We start from the raw sequence: 18609 nt of genomic DNA, 5'->3' as shown, positions 1-18609 counted from the left end.
ATCAGGAGGTCCACCAGTGGGGCCAGGCAAATTCCTCTGGGTGGCGAGGAGGGCACAACAAAGCAATACATACAAATATCTGTCAGTTTTGATTAACTTGCAGGCCTTATTTCCTGTGAGTACCAGATAATAAAGTTTTTACTGTACTTACTTCTAAGGCACAGAATGTCGTAGCTGAAAATATTTTGATTTGCCGTAGGTTTAGTATTGTTGGGCATCTTGAAGTAACTTATGTTCAAAAGTTAATTTACACCACAGAAGTCAATATTCTCTGCAGGGTGTTAACTGGTACCCAGTGCTATTGAGGGCTTAGGGAGTGGATCTGACCCCTCCCCCTGGTGTTGTTTAACAGTATTGAAAGAAGAAATCTAAAGTGTTAAATGGGTTCTTACTGAATAAACTAACTTCCTGTCTTTCAGGGAAATAAGAAATACTTTAAACGCAGCGAACTAGCCAAGAAGGAAGAAGAGGCATATTTTGAAAGATGTGGCTATAAGGTAATACGGCAATACTCATTTTGGCATGTATGTTAGGTTTGCTTGATCTGTTTGACCATAGATGATAAAGATCTTGCTAATAACTCTTTGTCCAATCTGTCACTGTTGCACTTTAGCCTGTAAAGAAGCCACCGGGAGAGGTATGATTTTGCAACCCACTTTGCAATGCAGAAAGAGGCATGCATGGATCTGCGGGTTTCTTGGATTTGTGTTTGTAGTTTGGCTTCTTCTCTGGAGGGCATGAGGCTGCTTAAGAATAAAGCTCTTCTTGCTTTTTTAAAAGTGTTGTGCTCCACCAGGCATGTTCAGTGGATCTGACATAACAAAAACCACCTTACTGAATCGTAGCAGAAGCTGCCAAACTTTGGCCTGCTGGCCTGCTTTTTTGAAACTGGTGCTGCTTAAAAGGCTGGCAAACTCGCACAGTGATTGTTCATACCTGCCTTTCTTAATCTAGTTCTTCAAAGACAGTGAAACATAGCTTGTATTTCCCCCCAGTTAGGTAAATGTAATGAATGGGTCCTTTGGAAGGCAGCTTCCCCTCCCCTTCAGAAAAAAACAGTTTCATTGTGAGCAGGATAACAGTTTAAGTTAGGAGGAAAAATGTAAATTCAGTCACTTATGTTAGATGGGAGGCTTGCAGCAAATCCAAATTTTTTGGTAGCATGCTGATTTGGACAGCTAGATTCAAGTCTATCAGCACATTAGAAACTGACAAGATTTCTGGGGGTAGAAGCTTTCAGAGTTAAAGCTCCCTTGGTCAATTTGGATAGTGCACCCAAAATACGAAACTGACAAAAATCTTCTTGATGTTTTGTGACCCACCCACCTTCATCAAGAGATATGCCAAGACCTTTTGGTATCTGGAACAAATATTCAAATTGGTAAAGGAAACGGCAGTGAGATTATAGGAATAAACTAAACATTTTATAATTTGCTGGCTTTAAATAGAACTCAAAATATGTTTCTAAAGTGAGCCAGCCTCATCCTGCTTCATGATGGAGCTGGCCATGCTTGCTTATATCTACCTGGCGTTTGTGAAGGTGGCTCTGTGTCTCCATCAGGTGTACTAAATTCAGCTCAGCATTGATGCAGTGGTCCGTGTTGAGGTTGGGGTCAAGTTGCCCAAAGTTCCTTTTGGTATTCAGTCCCTCTGAGACATTTCCTACGTTTAAAAGCCTCAGTCTCTTTGGAGAAGCATAAAAATAACAGAGGAGACACCAGTGGAGAGCTGAAATGGAAAAAAAAATCTATTTTTTGTAGAAGATTGTATTTTCTTGGAAGATTTACGTTAATGCAGAGGTGTCGAGCTCATTTGTTACGAGGGCCGCATCTGACATAAAATGTGACTGACTTGGCCGGGCCATGTATGTGCCATAAAACGTAATGCCAGGTACCAGAGATATAAACTTTATAAAGGACAGCAGCTGGGAAGCTCTGAGTTGTTGAGTCGTCACCACAAGACCCCATGGGCTGGGGGGTGGGGTACAGAGGAAAATCTGCAAGGGCAGACTGGAGACCCAGTGGTGTGTAGCTGGGCAGATGATCCCGTGCTGCCTGGAGGGAGGCAACCCCCTTCCCCAGCCCACTCCCGCCACTAATGCTGTGAGCCCAGGCCCCAAGGTAAAACCATGAAGTGGCTGGGTGTTGCAAGCTCCCCCCTGCCCCCGAACCACCATGGAAGGGGACTGGGAAGACAAGTTGAACTAACCCCCTGCCTGCAGAAGCGGGGGGGGGGGCAGACCAGGTCCTAGGCCATGTTCATGGTGGGACCCGGCCCAAGCAAAGCCTGGTAAGTTAGAGACACCTGTGCGGCGGCAGCCACATCTGAACATGATGAGGTGATGCTGGGAGGTCACGCCAGAGATTGTTGGCAAGCCACACTGCCCCCATGCGGCAGCAACTGCCCCAGGCTGAAGGCCGCCAGATTGTCTGATGGGGGAGCAGGCACCACGTGCAGAAGGCTGCGTGTGTGACAGAAGCCCCCAGGCACTGTCCCCCCCCAGGAAGGCTGATGAAGGCCACTGGGTGGTCTGTGGAGATGGGAGGCCCAACCACTGAGTTGCATGCCAAAGAAGGCCCCCTAATGAGCCAAAGCATAGCTGCTGCATGAGGGGCCTCAAATTAAGTGATGGCACTGGCTGCCAGCAGGTCCCAGCAGAGGGTCATCTGTACACCCCCCCCCCCACATGCAAACACTGATCTCTGTGGCCGTCCAGGACAGCATCCCCAGAGCTGCAGGCTGAGCGGAGAGGCGTGCGACCTCACTTTGGAACCCTGAGCTGGCATGAATACAGCTGCAGTGGCTCCCAATTTACCAGTGAAGCTTCCACTGAAGCAAAGGGGTCTTCTTGACTGCTGCAGACGAGGTTGTTCAGCCTCGCTGAAGCCACAATCGGAGTGGCTTTGCCCACTCGCTTCCCCCAAGCAGCCTCCTGTTCCCTCCCTCACACCAGTGGTTCATGGGCCAGATAAGAGCCCTGGATGGGCCAGTTCTGGCCCTCAGGCCTTATGCTTGACACCCCTGGGCTAAAGGATTACTGCTTCTATACAAACAAGGCTTATTGCCAAATCGGGGGGGGGGGCAAGGACTCCATGGGACAGTGTGGGTGGAGCTACAGCTTTACTGATACGGTGTGGCATGGTTAAAAAGTTCCTTATTTCTTTCAAGAGGAATGAATGGACAAAGAGCACTGAGGATTAAATCGGATAGATGCCCGAATATATTAAAATGCAAAAGGATTCCTTGGGCAGAGCAGCTAGCTTTTGTGGCAGTAATATGCAGTAGGAGGGCAACTTTTGTTTAGCTTATGTGGCTATAATATCTAGTAGCAGTTTAATCCTTAGTGTTCTCCTTGGAGAGAAGTCAGAATCAAGAGATAGGAGTGTGGATGGAACGGATTTCCCAAAGGATCTTCCCATATACATACAACTAAGAAACATTGTGCCTGCTTAAATGCTGTTAACAGAGCATTCCAGATTTCTGCACTTAAACTGTCTTAACGTATCTAAGAGACAGAAGACTATCTTAGGCAATGCAGGTGCTTTTGCTTTGCTTAGACTGCTTGAGTTGCTTATAAAGAGGAAGCACTGAGCAAGCAGAACAATATTTTTTGCTCACTGCTTGTAACTGAGTCCAGCTTATGCAATGGCTTAATTCTTTTTCCATCTGGGTGATCTCACCAGTTTTTCTTTCAGAGATAAATACGTCTAATGATTTATAAGTATGTGGTTTTAAATATTGTTTTGGGTAATGAATGTGAGAAGTCTATACTGTATAAATAATTATTTTCTGGGAGATTTTTGTTTGCTGCTGGAATCGTCCTGGACATGCACAGCACATTTCCCCAGAGGATTTGCCTGCACATAGAGTTTTGTATAGGTGGCTGAAATTCTGGGGTCATTGCCCATCTTTATTGTGGAGAATAGCTGTTGTCCTGCCAATTGGAAATATAGGTCTATTTTCAATAATTGGACTCAACAAGTGCATTTCACAAAGAAGGCCTACAGCAACATAGGATAATAGACAATGGATATTCTCATTCTAGTTGACTAATATACACGTGTGTGTGTGTGTGTGTTTGTATCTGTAAAACAGGTGGTTATTGTGTATGAGCCTGGATTTGGATCTCTGTTTGGTCATGAATTTAAAATATCTCTTAGGATTTTTATGGATTTAACTGACTGAGGTGTTGTAAAGCATTTGATTTTACATGATGTCCTGTAGTACTTCCTGGTTTTGACTTGACAGCAATAAGTTATGGCAATCTTGATTCTAGCGTAGTGTTTGCTTAGAGAATTTATGACTGATGAAACTCTTAAAATTGCTAAAGATAGATGAGAAGCAAAGGAGGAAAAGTGACAGAAATAGAATCAGAGGTCTAAATGCAGAATTTCAGTGATTTGCACATAGAGACAAATTGTAATAACCAGTGTAAAGAAATAAACAAGAACAACAGAAAAGGATGAACAAGAGATCTATTCTACAAGACCTAAGAAATGAAAGTGAAATTTCAAGCACAGGCATGCTAAAAGATGAACATGGAAATATATTAACTGAAAAGGACAAAATAAAGAAAAGATGGGAACAGTACACTGAAGAACTGTACAAAAGAGATGAAAGGAAGACAGTTTCCTTCAAAGAAAAAACTTTTGAAGAAAAACCTACAATTTTAGAAAGTGAATTGAAAGTTGCGCTGAGAACAGTTGGGAAAAACAAATCACGGGGAGTAGATGGGATATTGGTAGAGCTATTCCAAGCTACAGAATTGGAGTTCATCAAAATCTTAACAATAATATGCCAACAAATATGGGAAACAAAACAATGGCCCAAAGACTAGAAATGCTCGATTTACATTCCAGTTCCAAAAGAGGAGATGTCGAAGACTGCAGCAAGTGCAGAAAGGACTAAAGCAGAAAGTGCTAAAGCAGGATTACAGCTGAACATCAAGAAGACAAAAAGTAATGACTACTGGGGAATCATGCAACCAAAAGGCTGACAATGAAGAAACGGAAATTGTTCAAGTTTTTAGATTCCTTGGCTCCCTCATCAACTAACAGAGAGACTGCAACCAAGAAATCAGAAGGAGACTGAGACTGGGAAGGGCAACCACGAAGGAGCTAGAAAAGATTCTGAAGTATAGGATGTGTCGCTGGTGACAAAGATCAAGTTCATTCATGCCATAGTATTCCCCATCACTCTGTATGAGCTGGACAATGAAGAAAGTTGACAGGAAGGAAGTAGATTTCTTTGAAATGTGGTGTCGGAGGAGAGCTTTACAGATACCATGGACCACCAAAAGGATAAATAAGTGGGTTCTAGATCGAATTGAACTCTCCCTGGAACCTAAATGAACAAACTGAGGCTGTTGTACTTTGGTCACATGATGAGAAGTCAAGTCATTGGAAAAGACAATCATGCTAGGAACAGTTGAAGGCAGCAGGAAAAGGGGAAGACGGTCCAGGGCTCTTTTTGTAGCAGGTACTCATTTGCATATTAAGCGACACACCCCTAATGTAGCCAATCCTCCAAGAGCTTACAGTAGCTCCTGTAAGAAGAGCTCTGTAAGCTCTTGGAGGATTGGCTACATTAGGGGTGTGTGGCCTAATATTTATTTATTTATTTATACATTAGACTTTATATCCCACTCGAACCCCCTTTCAGGGGTCTCTGAGCGGCTTACAGGTCGGAGCTAGTCACCATTTATATTATTTCCCTGATTACAGCCACATTATAGGAGGGGGTGGGACAGCCCTACCAGCACCCAAGTGGCGGCGGCTCTTTTTCCAGCTTCTTTAGGCATTCAGTTGTTTCCTCTAGACCTTCTTCCCAGCGGGACGTCTTCTTTGTGGCGCTTTTTCCGGCGGGTAGCTGCATTCGGCGCGCGCATTCGTTCCTCCTGGCCCCGGCTTGTGTCCTTCCGGCTCCGCCGCGCCTGGAGATGACGTCGTCGCGCGCTTCTTTTTGCTACCAACGACGGCCGCTTCGTTGTTTCACTGCTGGCCACCAGGGATCACTCTACTGGTTTTTCTGTCGTCGCGCCTCGCCATGCCGTCTCTGCTGCCAGGACTCCGCCGTCGTCGCTGTTTCGCCGCCATCGCTGCCTTGATCTTCCGCCGCACACCACAACCTCATGAGAGGAGGGTGCCCCCTACCCTTCTAAGGGTAGGTTCCCATTCATCTACTCGCCCTTTAACGGGCTTTCGAACCGCTGGGTGGGCGGGAGCTGGGATATCGGCCGGGAGCTCACTCCAGCCACGGTGGGGCTCAAACGTAGTTCGGCCAGATGTTAAGCAGGCTGCTTTTACTGCCTGCGCCACCGCATATGCAAAGGAGTACCTGCTACAAAAAGAGCCCAACATGAGATGGATTGACTCAATCAAGGAAGCCACAGCTCTCCGTTCGTGAGACCTGAACAAGGCTTTCAATGAAAGGATAGTTTGGCGTTCATTCATTCATAAGGTCAGAAGCGACTTTACAGGACTTAACTAACACCCACACCCACACCCTTAGATCCACCTTGTGAGAGTCTTCAACCCTCCTGATCAGTACTTCAATGGGCCTAGCAGGCTTTTTTTTGCGGGGGGGAAGAGAAGAAAGAATATTCTATGAGTTTTGCACTGTGTTTTGGATCTTACACCGTATTTAGAATTACTAAGTGTATTTGACACATCCCCCTTTTGTAGAAGCTTTTTACCTTTTATGTATCTGAAATTCTAGCTTTTCTGTACTTTGCTTTCTGCAGTACAGATATCTGAAATTTCTTTGGAAGACAGTGCAGTTTGTGAGGGTTCACCTTCAAGCCAAACCATTTCAGAGGCAATTCCTGGAAGTTTCGTTCAGTTCTGCAGATTTGTTGTGTTGCGTGTTCTCAGGGGATGCCCTAAAGAGCTGTCCATGTTCCTGTGTGTTAAAAAAAGCTTTAAAACTGTAGGATTTCCCTATTGCTTCCCAGGTGCAACAGAATGAAGAGGAGGAGGAAAAGCAAATGGTGTCTCCCAATCCAGTGTTGGAGTTAGAGCTGGCAGAGGAGAAGTTGCCTATGACTCTTTCTAGGCAAGAGGTAAGAACATCTCTCTGGAGTTACCATATATGGGGCCTTCTGTGGCTGACAAATGTCTATAGAAATCTAGGAAACGTGTACCCTAGCTAAATATTATCTACTTGGATAGCTTTTATCTCTGTATATATGTTTCCAACCACTTCCTTTGCCTTCCTTCCAACTGAACCATGAATTATCTGTGATGAATGATGATCCTGCCTTTGTTGGAGTTGAGAGAATAGGAGCTTTTCTCCCCTTCAGGAATGAATATGATGTTTGCAGGCACCACACTGGTTGCGGAATTTCCACTGAAGGAAATGAGATGTGTCCTTTCTTAAAGTGAATTGGTGGCACCATTTGAACCCAGAATAAATCATTCCTTATGTAGGGCAAGATAACTTACTGATGTGAGGTGAAGGATAGAACACTTATACTTTGACAGCATCTGACATGCATCCCCCCCCCCCCATGATGGCACATGGGAGCATGGGGGAAACAGTGATAAAACATTGTTCTCTAAATTCTACCTTTAAAAGGTAAGATATGTTTTTAACTGTGGCCAAGGCTAATTATAATTAGGTTGTGGCTTTTAAATCATGGCTAACAGAGATCATAAGAACATAAGAGACGCCAATGTTGGATCAGGCCAAAGGCCCATCCAGTCCAACACTCTGTATCACACAGTGGCCAGAAATACCAGTGCCATCAGGAGGTCCACCAGTGGGGCCAGGACATTAGAAGCCCTCCCACTGTTGACCCCCCCCCCCCAAGCACCAAGAAGACAGAGCATCACTTGCCCCAGAGCCCCTATCTATACCTTGTGGCTAATAGCCACTGATGGACCTCTGCTCCATATGCTTATCAAAAGATCCACTCATAGTCTTCACCCTGGAGCCTGTGTACCCTTCAGCTGTGATGAAAGTAGAAGGGGGTTTGCATTCTGAATAGGTAGGGATTAATGGTTCCATCTGCACCAGCCTCTAGTAAATCTAGAATAATATATCCACACCATCCAGTTTTCAGATATGATTGCCAAAGGGCAGTCTACTTATCTACAGTGTTTGACATCTCTAACTGCTGTTGTATATCCTCACCAAGGCCATCCAGTTCTTAAGCACAGAATGTGACTTGTTCAGTGTTGTTAAGGATGTAAGTTGCTTGTCCATTGATTTTTGTGTAAATGGCAGGTCTTTGTAATCATTGGGCACAGTTGGGTGTATCTACTGCAAATTCAGTAATCTTTCACAGGATAAGGTGTTGTTGAATTGCATTGCCCTGTGAGTTTTATAACCAGGGACTTCTGTTTTACTACTGGCTTACTACTTAGGGTTTTCATCTGTGGGCTTTGTTTTAGACTAAAGCAAAAGGATGGCCTTATCTGTCTTATTTTCCTATGGGTTTGCCTAAAGGAGATGTTCTGACTTTTTGCAGGTCATTAGGCGGTTGAGAGAAAGGGGTGAGCCCGTCAGGCTGTTTGGAGAAACGGATTATGATGCCTTCCAGCGGTTACGAAAGATTGAAATTCTGGCGCCAGAAGTGAACAAGGTCAGTCCAATGTAGATCATTGAAGGAACTATGACCATGTGCCAGAGGCAAAGTATGTTCATATTGCTTGGTAGTGATGTGTAAGCTTTGTGCCACTCAGGGGTCATTTGGGGGGGGGGACGCGGGGGGACGCCATCCCCCCGGGTGAGGTGCGGGAGGGCGGGGCCTGGAGCTCCCTGCTGGTGCCCGCTGGAGGTCGCCGCCGGCTGTGGGGAGGACACACTTCCGGTGATGTCAGGGGGTGTGGCATATGCTAATGAGTTATGCTAATGAGTCCCCCTAGCTCTTTTTCTACGAAATGACCCCTGGTGCCACTTAGCTTGCAAGGAAACCATTTGCAAGCTCCAGAAGGCACCTTCCCTTCTCCATTTCCAAGGGGAATGGATAGTGTCTCTCTCTCTCTGGTCCTCCCATCCATGCCACTGTACCTGGGCAGTGGGATTCAGCCTGTGCTCCCACCCCCGGCTTGCCTATCTACTCCTGTCCTTCAGTCGTCAGCGTTACTGACTAAACGGCATGTTCAGTGTAGACTTTTTTAGGGGACAGAAGCTGTGGTTCATGGTATGAGCCTATTGCTGCCTTAAGGCTCAGGCCCAGTTTGTACTTCCAGCAGCCTCTGTACGATGGTGCTGCAGGATGCAGCATCCACTCAAATCTCAGCCGTGGGGGCACACAAACGTGCAGGAGGCCCGTAGCTACCGTGGGGCATCTCGGGGCTGGGTTACTGCCCAGGCCTCCTGACTTCCCATCCAGCCAGTTTATCTTATCTCCTGTGTGTGCCATGGCTGGGCTGAGCTGTCTCCCTGCCCTGCCTGCTGGTGCCCTCACTTCTTGCCTCTCTATCTCTCACCGCTTGAAAAACAACAACAACTTTTACTCTCTCGTCACGCCTGACACAGCCTGGGTGTGTGTGCAGAGTGCCCCGCCGACTTACTTAAATGCCCCCCCCCCCCGAAGTAAAAAATCCTGGCTACGGCCCTGATGAGCCGTCTCCAGAGAGAAACCATCCCCTAATGCTTAAAATAGCAGCCACACACACTTGGAAAAAACCCTAGTGGATGACTTAGTCTGCCCTGTTATATGACGTATGTGCAGACAGCCTCATATCTTTTCAGCCCTTAAAGAACGGCAAGGCTGGCTGTTTTATACATTTCCCATGACCCTGTTAGAAGGCTTGGAATGTGAGGTGCTTTCCAGGTTAACATACTTAGAACTGTCGGTTCTGTTCTTGCCTTTAGGGCTTGAGAAATGACCTGAAGGCTGCTTTGGATAAGATTGACCAGCAGTATCTAAACGAGATTGTCGGTGGCCAGGAGCCGGGAGAAGACGATACTCAGAACGATCTCAAGGTCCATGAAGAGAACACCACCATTGAAGAACTGGAGGTAGTGTAGGACAAACAGTGTGGATTTTTTCCAAACCCTGTGCTCAGAACATATTAACACTCTCCTCAAAGGAAAACTGGGCTCTGCAGCATGTACAAATGAAGTAAATGGGAAAGACTTTGGTATGATTCCGTAAGGCTTTCTGTTTTGTACATTCTGGCTTTTCTGGCCATGCGGGGGGAGTATATGGCAATTCTGAGGCAGGGGAATGGTTGAAAATGCCAATAAATAGTAAGTATCTTTTATCTTCTTTTCCAGGCTTTGGGGAGATCTTTAGGGCAAGGTGATGATCATAAAGACATGGATATCATAACCAAATTCTTGAAGGTAAAAAGCAGAACCTGTCAGAATATTTAAGCTGAAACCAAAACAGGGCATAATTGGTTACAAAGTGTTGCAAACTTTCTGTGTATTTTGATGTTCATTTTAGTATGCTTGCTTTGGCTTAAGGGGAGCTGACCATTCAGAAATTGCTGGGAGAGACTGAAGCAAGAAGGCAAGACAAACTATTCCAAAGAAGTGTGCCTTCAGTAGCCCATATGTTCAGGAGGAATTTTCCTTAATTAGTGAAACTCTAGAGCTAGCTAGGATTCCTCTGCCTTTTGGTCACTTTGGATCGAACTAGATGTTTGGGAGAGAGGGCGAGAGAGAGACTCTTCCCACACCCACTGCCCCCGCCCCCCCCAGTTTCTTAGCTTGCAGCGTCACTCCCATTTTCCTGGTAAGCAAAAGGAAAGGTTGTGGAGGAAAAGTTGTCAGTGGGAAAAGAGTTAGACTGTCTACCATTTGCTTCCCAGAAATTCCCTCTCCTGGGATTGTGCACATTGTTTATTGGTGATAATGATGGAGGGAGTCTGTTTAGCTGCTGTGGGGCAGTGTGGCCTTAACATATTCATCTTCCTCAGTTCCTTCTTGGAGTCTGGGCAAAGGATCTAAATGCCAGAGAGGATTATGTGAAACGCGGGGTGCAGGGGAAGCTGAACAGTGCCACTCAGAAGCAGACGGAATCGTACCTGAGACCTCTGTTCAGAAAACTTCGGAAAAGGGTAACCGCTGCAGAATTTTTTTGAGTGTCTATTCTGGAGTGCATCATGCTTGCAAGTAATTCTGCCACATCTCTGCATCAAATATGAGTGGGCCATGCAGGATTGTAGAGGAGCTTGTCTGTTGCGTCTCTGAGTAATTTATGACTCTGACCTTGTCTCCTTCTGACTGGAATGGGTCAATGACCAGCATACTTTTCAGGTTGCCAACTGTCTGGAGAAAAACTGTCCTGAACTTTTAAGGGCAGTTTAAGAGGATTGCTCAAGTGGTTAAGACGCTGAACTGCAGGCTGTGGAAGGTTGATAGTTCAGCTGTTCGAGACCCGAGTGTGCCGCATGACGGAGTGAGCTCCCGTCTCTAGTTCCAGCTCCTGCCAACCTAGCAGTTCGAAAGCAAGAAATTGCAAGTAGATAAATAGGTACCACTTCAGTGGGAAGGTAACATTGTTCCATGCGCCTTGGTGTTTAGTCATGCTGGCCACATGACCGTGGAAACGTCTTCGGACAGCGCTGGCTCTTCGGCTTTGAAACGGAGATGAGCACCGCAACCCTAGAGTCGGATTTGACTGGCTTTTGAGCAAGGGAACCTTTACCTTTAAGAGGATGTTATTTATGAGGTGATTTACCTCCGAGCCATGAAAGGCATTGAGTGCCCGTTTCCAGACATTAAGTCACTATTAAAGGAAGAGAGTATTTTTCTCCAGGTCAGTTGGTAACCCTACACAGAAGTGGAAGGGCTCCTCTGAGGCTAGGTAATTCCTTACTCAAGTGTTCTCCGGTTTTAATTCAGCACAATAGCATTTCACAGATGTTAGAGGTACTGAGCTGGGCTATGTAAAACATTACTTTGCTCACCTGTTCCCTATTTGATCTCTGTTTTTTCCCTTCTGCTTAGAATATTCCTGCAGACATCAAAGAATCAATAACTGATATTATCAAGTTCATGCTACAAAGAGAGTATGTGAAGGTACTGTCCACAGTGTTCATGCCCTGTGTGTGTGTGACGTTTTACCAGCTTAACTCTTCAGAATGATCTCTTTACTGATGAGCAGGAAAGAATGCGTTCAAGCATGTTTAAGCTAGTATTTGGATGGGAGACCACCAAGGAATACCTGGGTCATGACACGGAGGCAGGCAGTGGCGACCCGCCTCTGAATGTCTCTTGCCTTGAAAATCTTACGGGGTCGCCATAAGTCAGCTGTGACTTGACAGCAAAAAAAAGAAGTATCCCTGAAACTCTCCTCCAACTCCACATTTCAAATGAATCGATGTTCTTCCTGTCAGCTTTCTTCATTGTCCAACTTTCACTCCCAGACAGAGTGATGGGGAATACTATGGCGTGAATGAACTTGATCTTTGTCACCAGTGACACATCCCTATACTTCAGAATCTTTTCTAGCTCCTTCATGGCTGCCCTTCCCAGTCTCAACCTCCTTCTGATTTCTTGCTTGCAGTCTCTCTGTTAGTTGATGAGGGAGCCAAGGAATCGAAAATCTTGAACAATTTCCGTTTCTTCATTGTCAGCCTTTTGGTTGCATGATTCCCCAGTAGTCATTACTTTTTGTCTTCTTGATGTTCAGTTGTAATCCTGCTGTAGCACTTTCTGCTTTAGTCAAGTCTCCATTACTTTCTGCCAGAAAAGTGGTGTTATCTGCATTAATTCAAATGGTTTAATGTTCCACCAGTTTTCACATAATTCCCCAGTAGTCATTACTTTTTGTCGTCTTGATGTTCAGCTGTAATCCTGCTTTAGCACTTTCTGCTTTAGTCAAGTCTCCATTACTTTCTGCCAGAAAAGTGGTGTTATCTGCATTAATTCAAATGGTTTAATGTTCCACCAGTTTTCACATAATTCCCCAGTAGTCATTATTTTTTGTCGTCTTGATGTTCAGCTGTAATCCTGCTTTAGCACTTTCTGCTTTAACCTTCATCAGTAGTTGTTTCAAGTCTCTACTACTTTCTACCAGAAAAGTGGGGTCATCTGCATTATCTCAAATGGTTCTTCTACCAATTTTCACTCCATGTTCATCTAAATCTAATCCATCTTTCCTTATAATATGTTCTGCATACAGATCGAAGAGATAGGGAGATACAATACATCGTTATCTTGATGCCTTTGCCAATTGGAAACCATTTTGTTTCTCCACATTCTGTCCTAACATTAGCTGATTGTCCGGAGTATAGGTTGCGCAGCAAAACAATGAGATGTAGCCCTGACGTGGATAGCCCAGGCAAGCCCCATCTCGCCAGATCTCGGAAGCCAAGCAGGGCTGATCCTGGCAAGTGCTGGGAAGGGCGACCTCCAAGGAATACCAGGGCTGGGACACAGAGGCAGGTAATATCAAAGCCATCTCTCTGAAATGTCCTAGCCCTACTTGGGGTCGCCAGAAGTCCCTGTGACTTCCACGCTTGCAAGCACACACACACACGCACAGACACACAACACAAAATACCTAAAAAACCCACACCCACAATCAGATGTAATGGCTAGGGACGGGCCAGGAACCAGGAAAAGGGACATTTGTGGTTTGTGGGGGTTCACGAACGATGAACTTCTATGAACCATTCTGTTTAACGAACTGGTTCATCGTTCGTGAGATTCATGGTGCAGTAGAATGACCCCCCTGTGGGGTAGAGATGCCAAACTCGCAGCAGGTCTCCAATAGAGTCTTCTGTACCTGCCCTTCAAGTTTGGTGAGGGTTGGATTTAGGGGGGCTGAGTTACAGCCCCCCAAAACAGGTGCCCCCAGGAAAGAGCTCTCTTAGGATTGTGTCATAGAATCATAGAATGTTAGAGTTGGAAGGGACCTTGCAGGTCATCTAGTCCAACCCCCTGCACTCTGCAGGAGTATACTGAAAGATAGCCCTACATACCTACAACCTACCCGAAAGATGGTCGTCCAGCCTCCGCTTGAAAACGTCCAGCGAAGGAGCATCCACCGCCTCCCAAGGCAGACTGTTCCACTGTTCAACCACTCTTACAGTTAGGAAGTTTCTCCTGTCGAATGGACCCCTTGCAAACTAGAGACATCAGACTCACAGAAGACCTCCCCAGGATGTCCCCCTACCTGCTCTTCAAGTTTGGTGAGGATTGGCTGTGTGTGATGCCCCCAGGAAAGTGATCTCTGGGGAAATCACAGCCACAGGTTCAGGACAGTGTCAAATGGACCCCCTGCAAGCTAGAGGCATCAAGCTCACAGAGGATCTCCCTGGGCTGCCCCCCTCCTGCCTTCCAAGGTAGGTGAGGATTGGCTGTGGGGGGCCAAGTAGCACCCCCCCCCCAGGAACATGCTCGCTGAGAGGACTGGCGGAGGGGTGGACTGGAGGTGGGAGCCGCCCCAAAGAGTTGGGATATGGAGGAGCTGGATGCTTCCCCACCACCCCCTAATTCACCACCCTCAGATTCCTCCTGCTCCAGAAAGAGTTTTAGCAACTTCTCCCCCCTACCACCCCGGTTGAGCACCCTTGGCCCCACACTCACTCTCATGGCACATAGGGGTGTTGACAATTTGGCGGGAGTGTGGGTCTCCAGCTGAGGAACCCACTGGCTGAGCCCCTCTGCCTGGCTGTAGCAGATGGACAGATCATAGGGTGAGCTCCCCCTCCCTGGCTGTCTTAAAGCAGCGGCTGGATGAACACTTGCTTTAGGCTGATCCTGCCTTGAGCAGGGGGTTGTACTAAATGGCCTACATGGTCCCTTCCAACTCTGTGATTGTGATCCACATTGTCAAAAGCTTTGCTGTAATCTCTGAAGCACAAGCCTGGTTTTATTCTGAAATTCTTATATATCCCAGTAACCACCATCAATTCGCAGTGTGATCTCTCCCGCCTCTTCCTTTTCTGAATCCAGCTTCAACATCTGGCATTTCTTATTCCATATATGGTAACAATCTTTGTTGTATGATTTCGAGCATCACTCTGCTCGTGTGAGAAATTAATATGATGGGCCGATAGTTGTTGCTGCAGTTTTAAGCGTTTCCCTTTTTTGGAATTGGAATGTAAACTGAGTGTTTCCCGTCTGTGGCCCATTGTTTTGTTTTCCTTATTTGTTGGCATATTCTTGTTAAGATTTTGATGGACTCCGTTTCTTCTGTGTCTTGAAAAAGCTCCATTGATGTCTATGCCTGATGATTTGTTTCTCCCAATTGCTTTGAGTGCAGCTTTCACTTCACTTTCTAAAATTGCAGGTCCTTCTTCAAAAGATTTTTTCTTGGAAGGAATCTGTCTTCCCTTCATCTCTTCTGTATAGTTCTTCAGTGTATTGTTCCCATCTTTTTTTTTTTTTTTTGGTCCTGTTCAGTTAATGTATTTCCATGTTGATCTTTCAGCATACCTAACAGTGCTTTAAGTTTCCCTCAGATTTCCTGGGTTTTATGGAATTGATCCCTTGTTCTTCCTTTATTGTTGTTCTCTTCTGCTTCATTACGCTGGTTATTATAATAGTTCTCTTTTTCTCTACATGCAAGTTTTTAGAACGCTGAATTTAGACTTCTGATTCTGTTTCTGTTACCTTTTACTTCTGCTTCTCGTCTGTCTTTAGTCAATTTTAAGGGCTTAATTTGTCATCCCTTGAGGCTTTTCATTTGTTTTGGCTACAGGAATAATCTTTGCGCATTTTTCCTTCATACTATCTTTGGGTTCAACCCACAGTTCTTCTAGTTCACAGTTCTTCGAACTTAGTAATGCAAATCTGTTCTTAACGTGGCCTTTAAACTCTTCAGGAATGTTGTTTCGATTGTATTTTGGGACTATGAATGTTTTGGTGTTTTTTTCAGCTTTTTAAATATTAACAGTCTTAGGTTTGTACCACAATCAGCTCCTGGTCTTGTTTCAAGTTGACAAATGGGCAGCATTCAGGTCTGGCGGTTGCTCCTGCAGTGAATGAACACTGACAGTCTGGTCAGAGTGGAGGAGTGGTGAGGCCAGCTGCTCCCCCCCCACACACACACCATGTGAATATATTGGTTCTGTTCTTTTTTAAAGAATCTAGATAAACTTCAACAAACAAAGTGTATAAGCATTTGCTTTTTTTCCAGGACCAGCTGTGCTTGAGCAGGTTAAAATGTTAATGAGCATTCAGGTCCTTAACATGGAAACTAGCAAGCCACGGCAGGATCCCTTGTGCTCTGGGCGTCAAAGCTGAAGATGAGAGCTCTTGGTTTTTGGTGTTTGCCTGCCTCTGCAGGCCGTGTGCCTTACTGACCAGTTTGTTTGTTTCTGCAGGCCAACGATGCTTACCTCCAGATGGCTATTGGCAATGCGCCCTGGCCCATAGGTGTCACTATGGTGGGCATCCATGCCCGAACTGGCCGAGAAAAGATCTTCTCAAAGCATGTGGCCCACGTGCTGAATGATGAAACTCAGAGGAAGTACATCCAGGTGAGATGAGGAATGATGAGGGTAGGCTCAAAGTTTAAGGACCCACGTTAATCTTGAGAGAGACCTTAAGACAGTGGTGGCGAACCTATGGCACGGGTGCCAGAGGTGGCACTCAGAGCCCTCTCTGTGGGCACGCGTGCCATCACCCCAGCCAGGCCCAGACAATCATTAAAGTGTTGAATTCTCTGCCAAATAATTTTAAGTAAATGAAAGCATTTGGGATTTCTTTCCTTACTTTGGATCATCATAAGTTAATGTATGAGTTGTTTTTTATAAAGTAAAGCCTCAGTATTCAGGTTAAATTGCCATGTTGGCTCTTTGTGATAAATAAGTGGGTTTTGGGTCGCAGTTTGGGCACTTTGTCTCTAAAAGGTTCGCCATCACTGCCTTAGGAGGTCAACATTTGTCAGTGCAGATAGCAGATGCTAAACGTGGAACAGCCCTGTACAGTTCACTTTGTTCATTTTAGATACTTGCATCCAGCTTTTCAACTAGATGTTTTCACAGAAGTTGCTTTGTGTCTTCATCCCAGGATTCTCTCCCTCATCTTGGTCGCTTCTTCTGTGTTATCAGCTGACCCTTTTTGTGTTCCTTCTCCAGGGCCTGAAGAGGCTGATGACCATTTGCCAGAAGCACTTCCCAACAGACCCATCCAAGTGTGTGGAGTACAATGCATTGTGATGGGTTATTGTCCCTGGCTGGGAGAGAAGACCGACAGAGCTGTGAGGCACCTCAGAGCGGGCTGAGGGTGCGAGGCAAGGGGAACAGTTTTGCCTGGGCTCAGTTCAACAGGCTGCACTTCAATGAACTTCCAGGCCACAATGGGCCTGTGTTGCAGGCTTGTATCAAGAGGCATTCCAGTATTTATGGAGCTGTTTTCTTTCACTGGACTTTCAGCAGGTCAAAAAGATCTGTTCTAGTCTGCTTTTTGGAGTTTGAACCACTTGGCTTTTAAAAGGCCGATGCTGCAGATTTTGAGGCACTGTACTGACTATTACTGTGTTGGAAGCTGCTTAAATTTGTTGCCCTTAATTAGAGGGTAAAGTACACATCTTTCTTGTACATTTCCCACACTGAGTTGGATCCCACTGATCCATTCTGATAGCAGAAGTGTTTTTCCTCTGGCAGAAGAAGCCTTTCGCTAATGCAAGACTCTGGGAATGGGTCTGTAGGATCCAGCCCACTGTGGTGGAATACGTCAGTTCTCTGAGGATCTTTGTCTTTTGAGTCTCTCTTACAGCAGTAAGAAGGAAAACCAAAGTACAATTTCAAGCACACCTTTACTTACCCCAGTCAAGTTTCCTGCTGTGAAGTTTGGTCCAGAAATGGGGTATCTTTCTGTCCCTGGGAATTTTATGGCGAAGGACCAACTCAGCAATTTGCATTTGATGTTTGGAATATATTAACCTATGAAAAGCTGTCCTATCCTGATGTCTCTGGGGAATATTTTTGAGATATTGAAATTTGATTGGATAGTCCATGTTGTGATTTTTGCTAGTTGTCTTTCCCACCTTTTTACTGAAACCACAAGTATAGCTGACAGTAGAAGATTTAAGTTTCCTTGTTCTCAAAGAATGGGAAACATGATACATTTGAGGCTGGATTGCTGCAAAGCGAAAAGCTAAATGTGTATCTGTACAACGAATGCATTGTAATATGAAGTTATGTAAAATTTCCCAGGCAGCTGAGTCCACTAAGGAGAAATTAATATCATTTAAAGATGTTTGTTTAAGGACTGGTATCAGTGGGCTTTCTTTAATAAAGGATTGACAATTCCAGTTGTTTCTGACTACAAGCTAGGGTAGGCAATGTCCTGTTCCTTTTCAAGGCACAGGCTTCTCTGTCAACACTAAGATTTCTTATCGTTGTGGCTGCAGAGATAAACATGAAATATGGTATCAAGTTAGCATACTCAAAGTGTGTGTGTAGTGGAGTTCTTAATGCTGATTTGCAGCTTATATTGTTAAGCATACACAGTTTAAAAGTGAGTCAAAAGATTCATGAAGTCTCAGCTACAATTAGAAAAACTGTGTTTATTGATACGTGCTTAAAGGCAGTGTCAACTTTGCTTTGCAGATAGAGTAGAATGACTGGACCCTTTCTCACTGTGCAAGTGCAGGGAAAGATGAGGGTGGGAAAACTTTTTGGATGTGTGAGAAAGTTGTGAGAGCCAGTTTGGTGTAGTGGTTAGGAGCATGGACTCTGATCTGGGAGAACT

At 45.3% G+C, this 18609-nt stretch overlaps 1 protein-coding gene across 1 annotated transcript; it reads left to right on the top strand.

Moving 5' to 3' along the window:
* Positions 1–419: 419 nt before the first annotated feature.
* PRPF18 (pre-mRNA processing factor 18) lies at positions 420–18153 on the top strand (the record flags this gene model as incomplete). The annotated part of the gene is made up of 10 exons (XM_015427237.1): positions 420–497; positions 614–637; positions 6953–7060; positions 8471–8584; positions 9823–9969; positions 10228–10296; positions 10875–11015; positions 11908–11979; positions 16236–16391; positions 16992–18153. Coding segments are annotated over 10 exons (990 nt in total), but the record flags the coding sequence as incomplete, so codon positions are not given.
* Positions 18154–18609: the final 456 nt, after the last annotated feature.

Source organism: Gekko japonicus, unplaced genomic scaffold (genome assembly GCF_001447785.1).
Source record: "Gekko japonicus isolate JY-2015 unplaced genomic scaffold, Gekko_japonicus_V1.1 scaffold1247, whole genome shotgun sequence".
Classification (NCBI taxonomy): Eukaryota; Metazoa; Chordata; class Lepidosauria; order Squamata; family Gekkonidae; genus Gekko; species Gekko japonicus.
The sequence above is the reverse complement of the archived record's forward strand: the minus strand, read 5'-3'. Positions and strand labels throughout refer to the sequence as shown.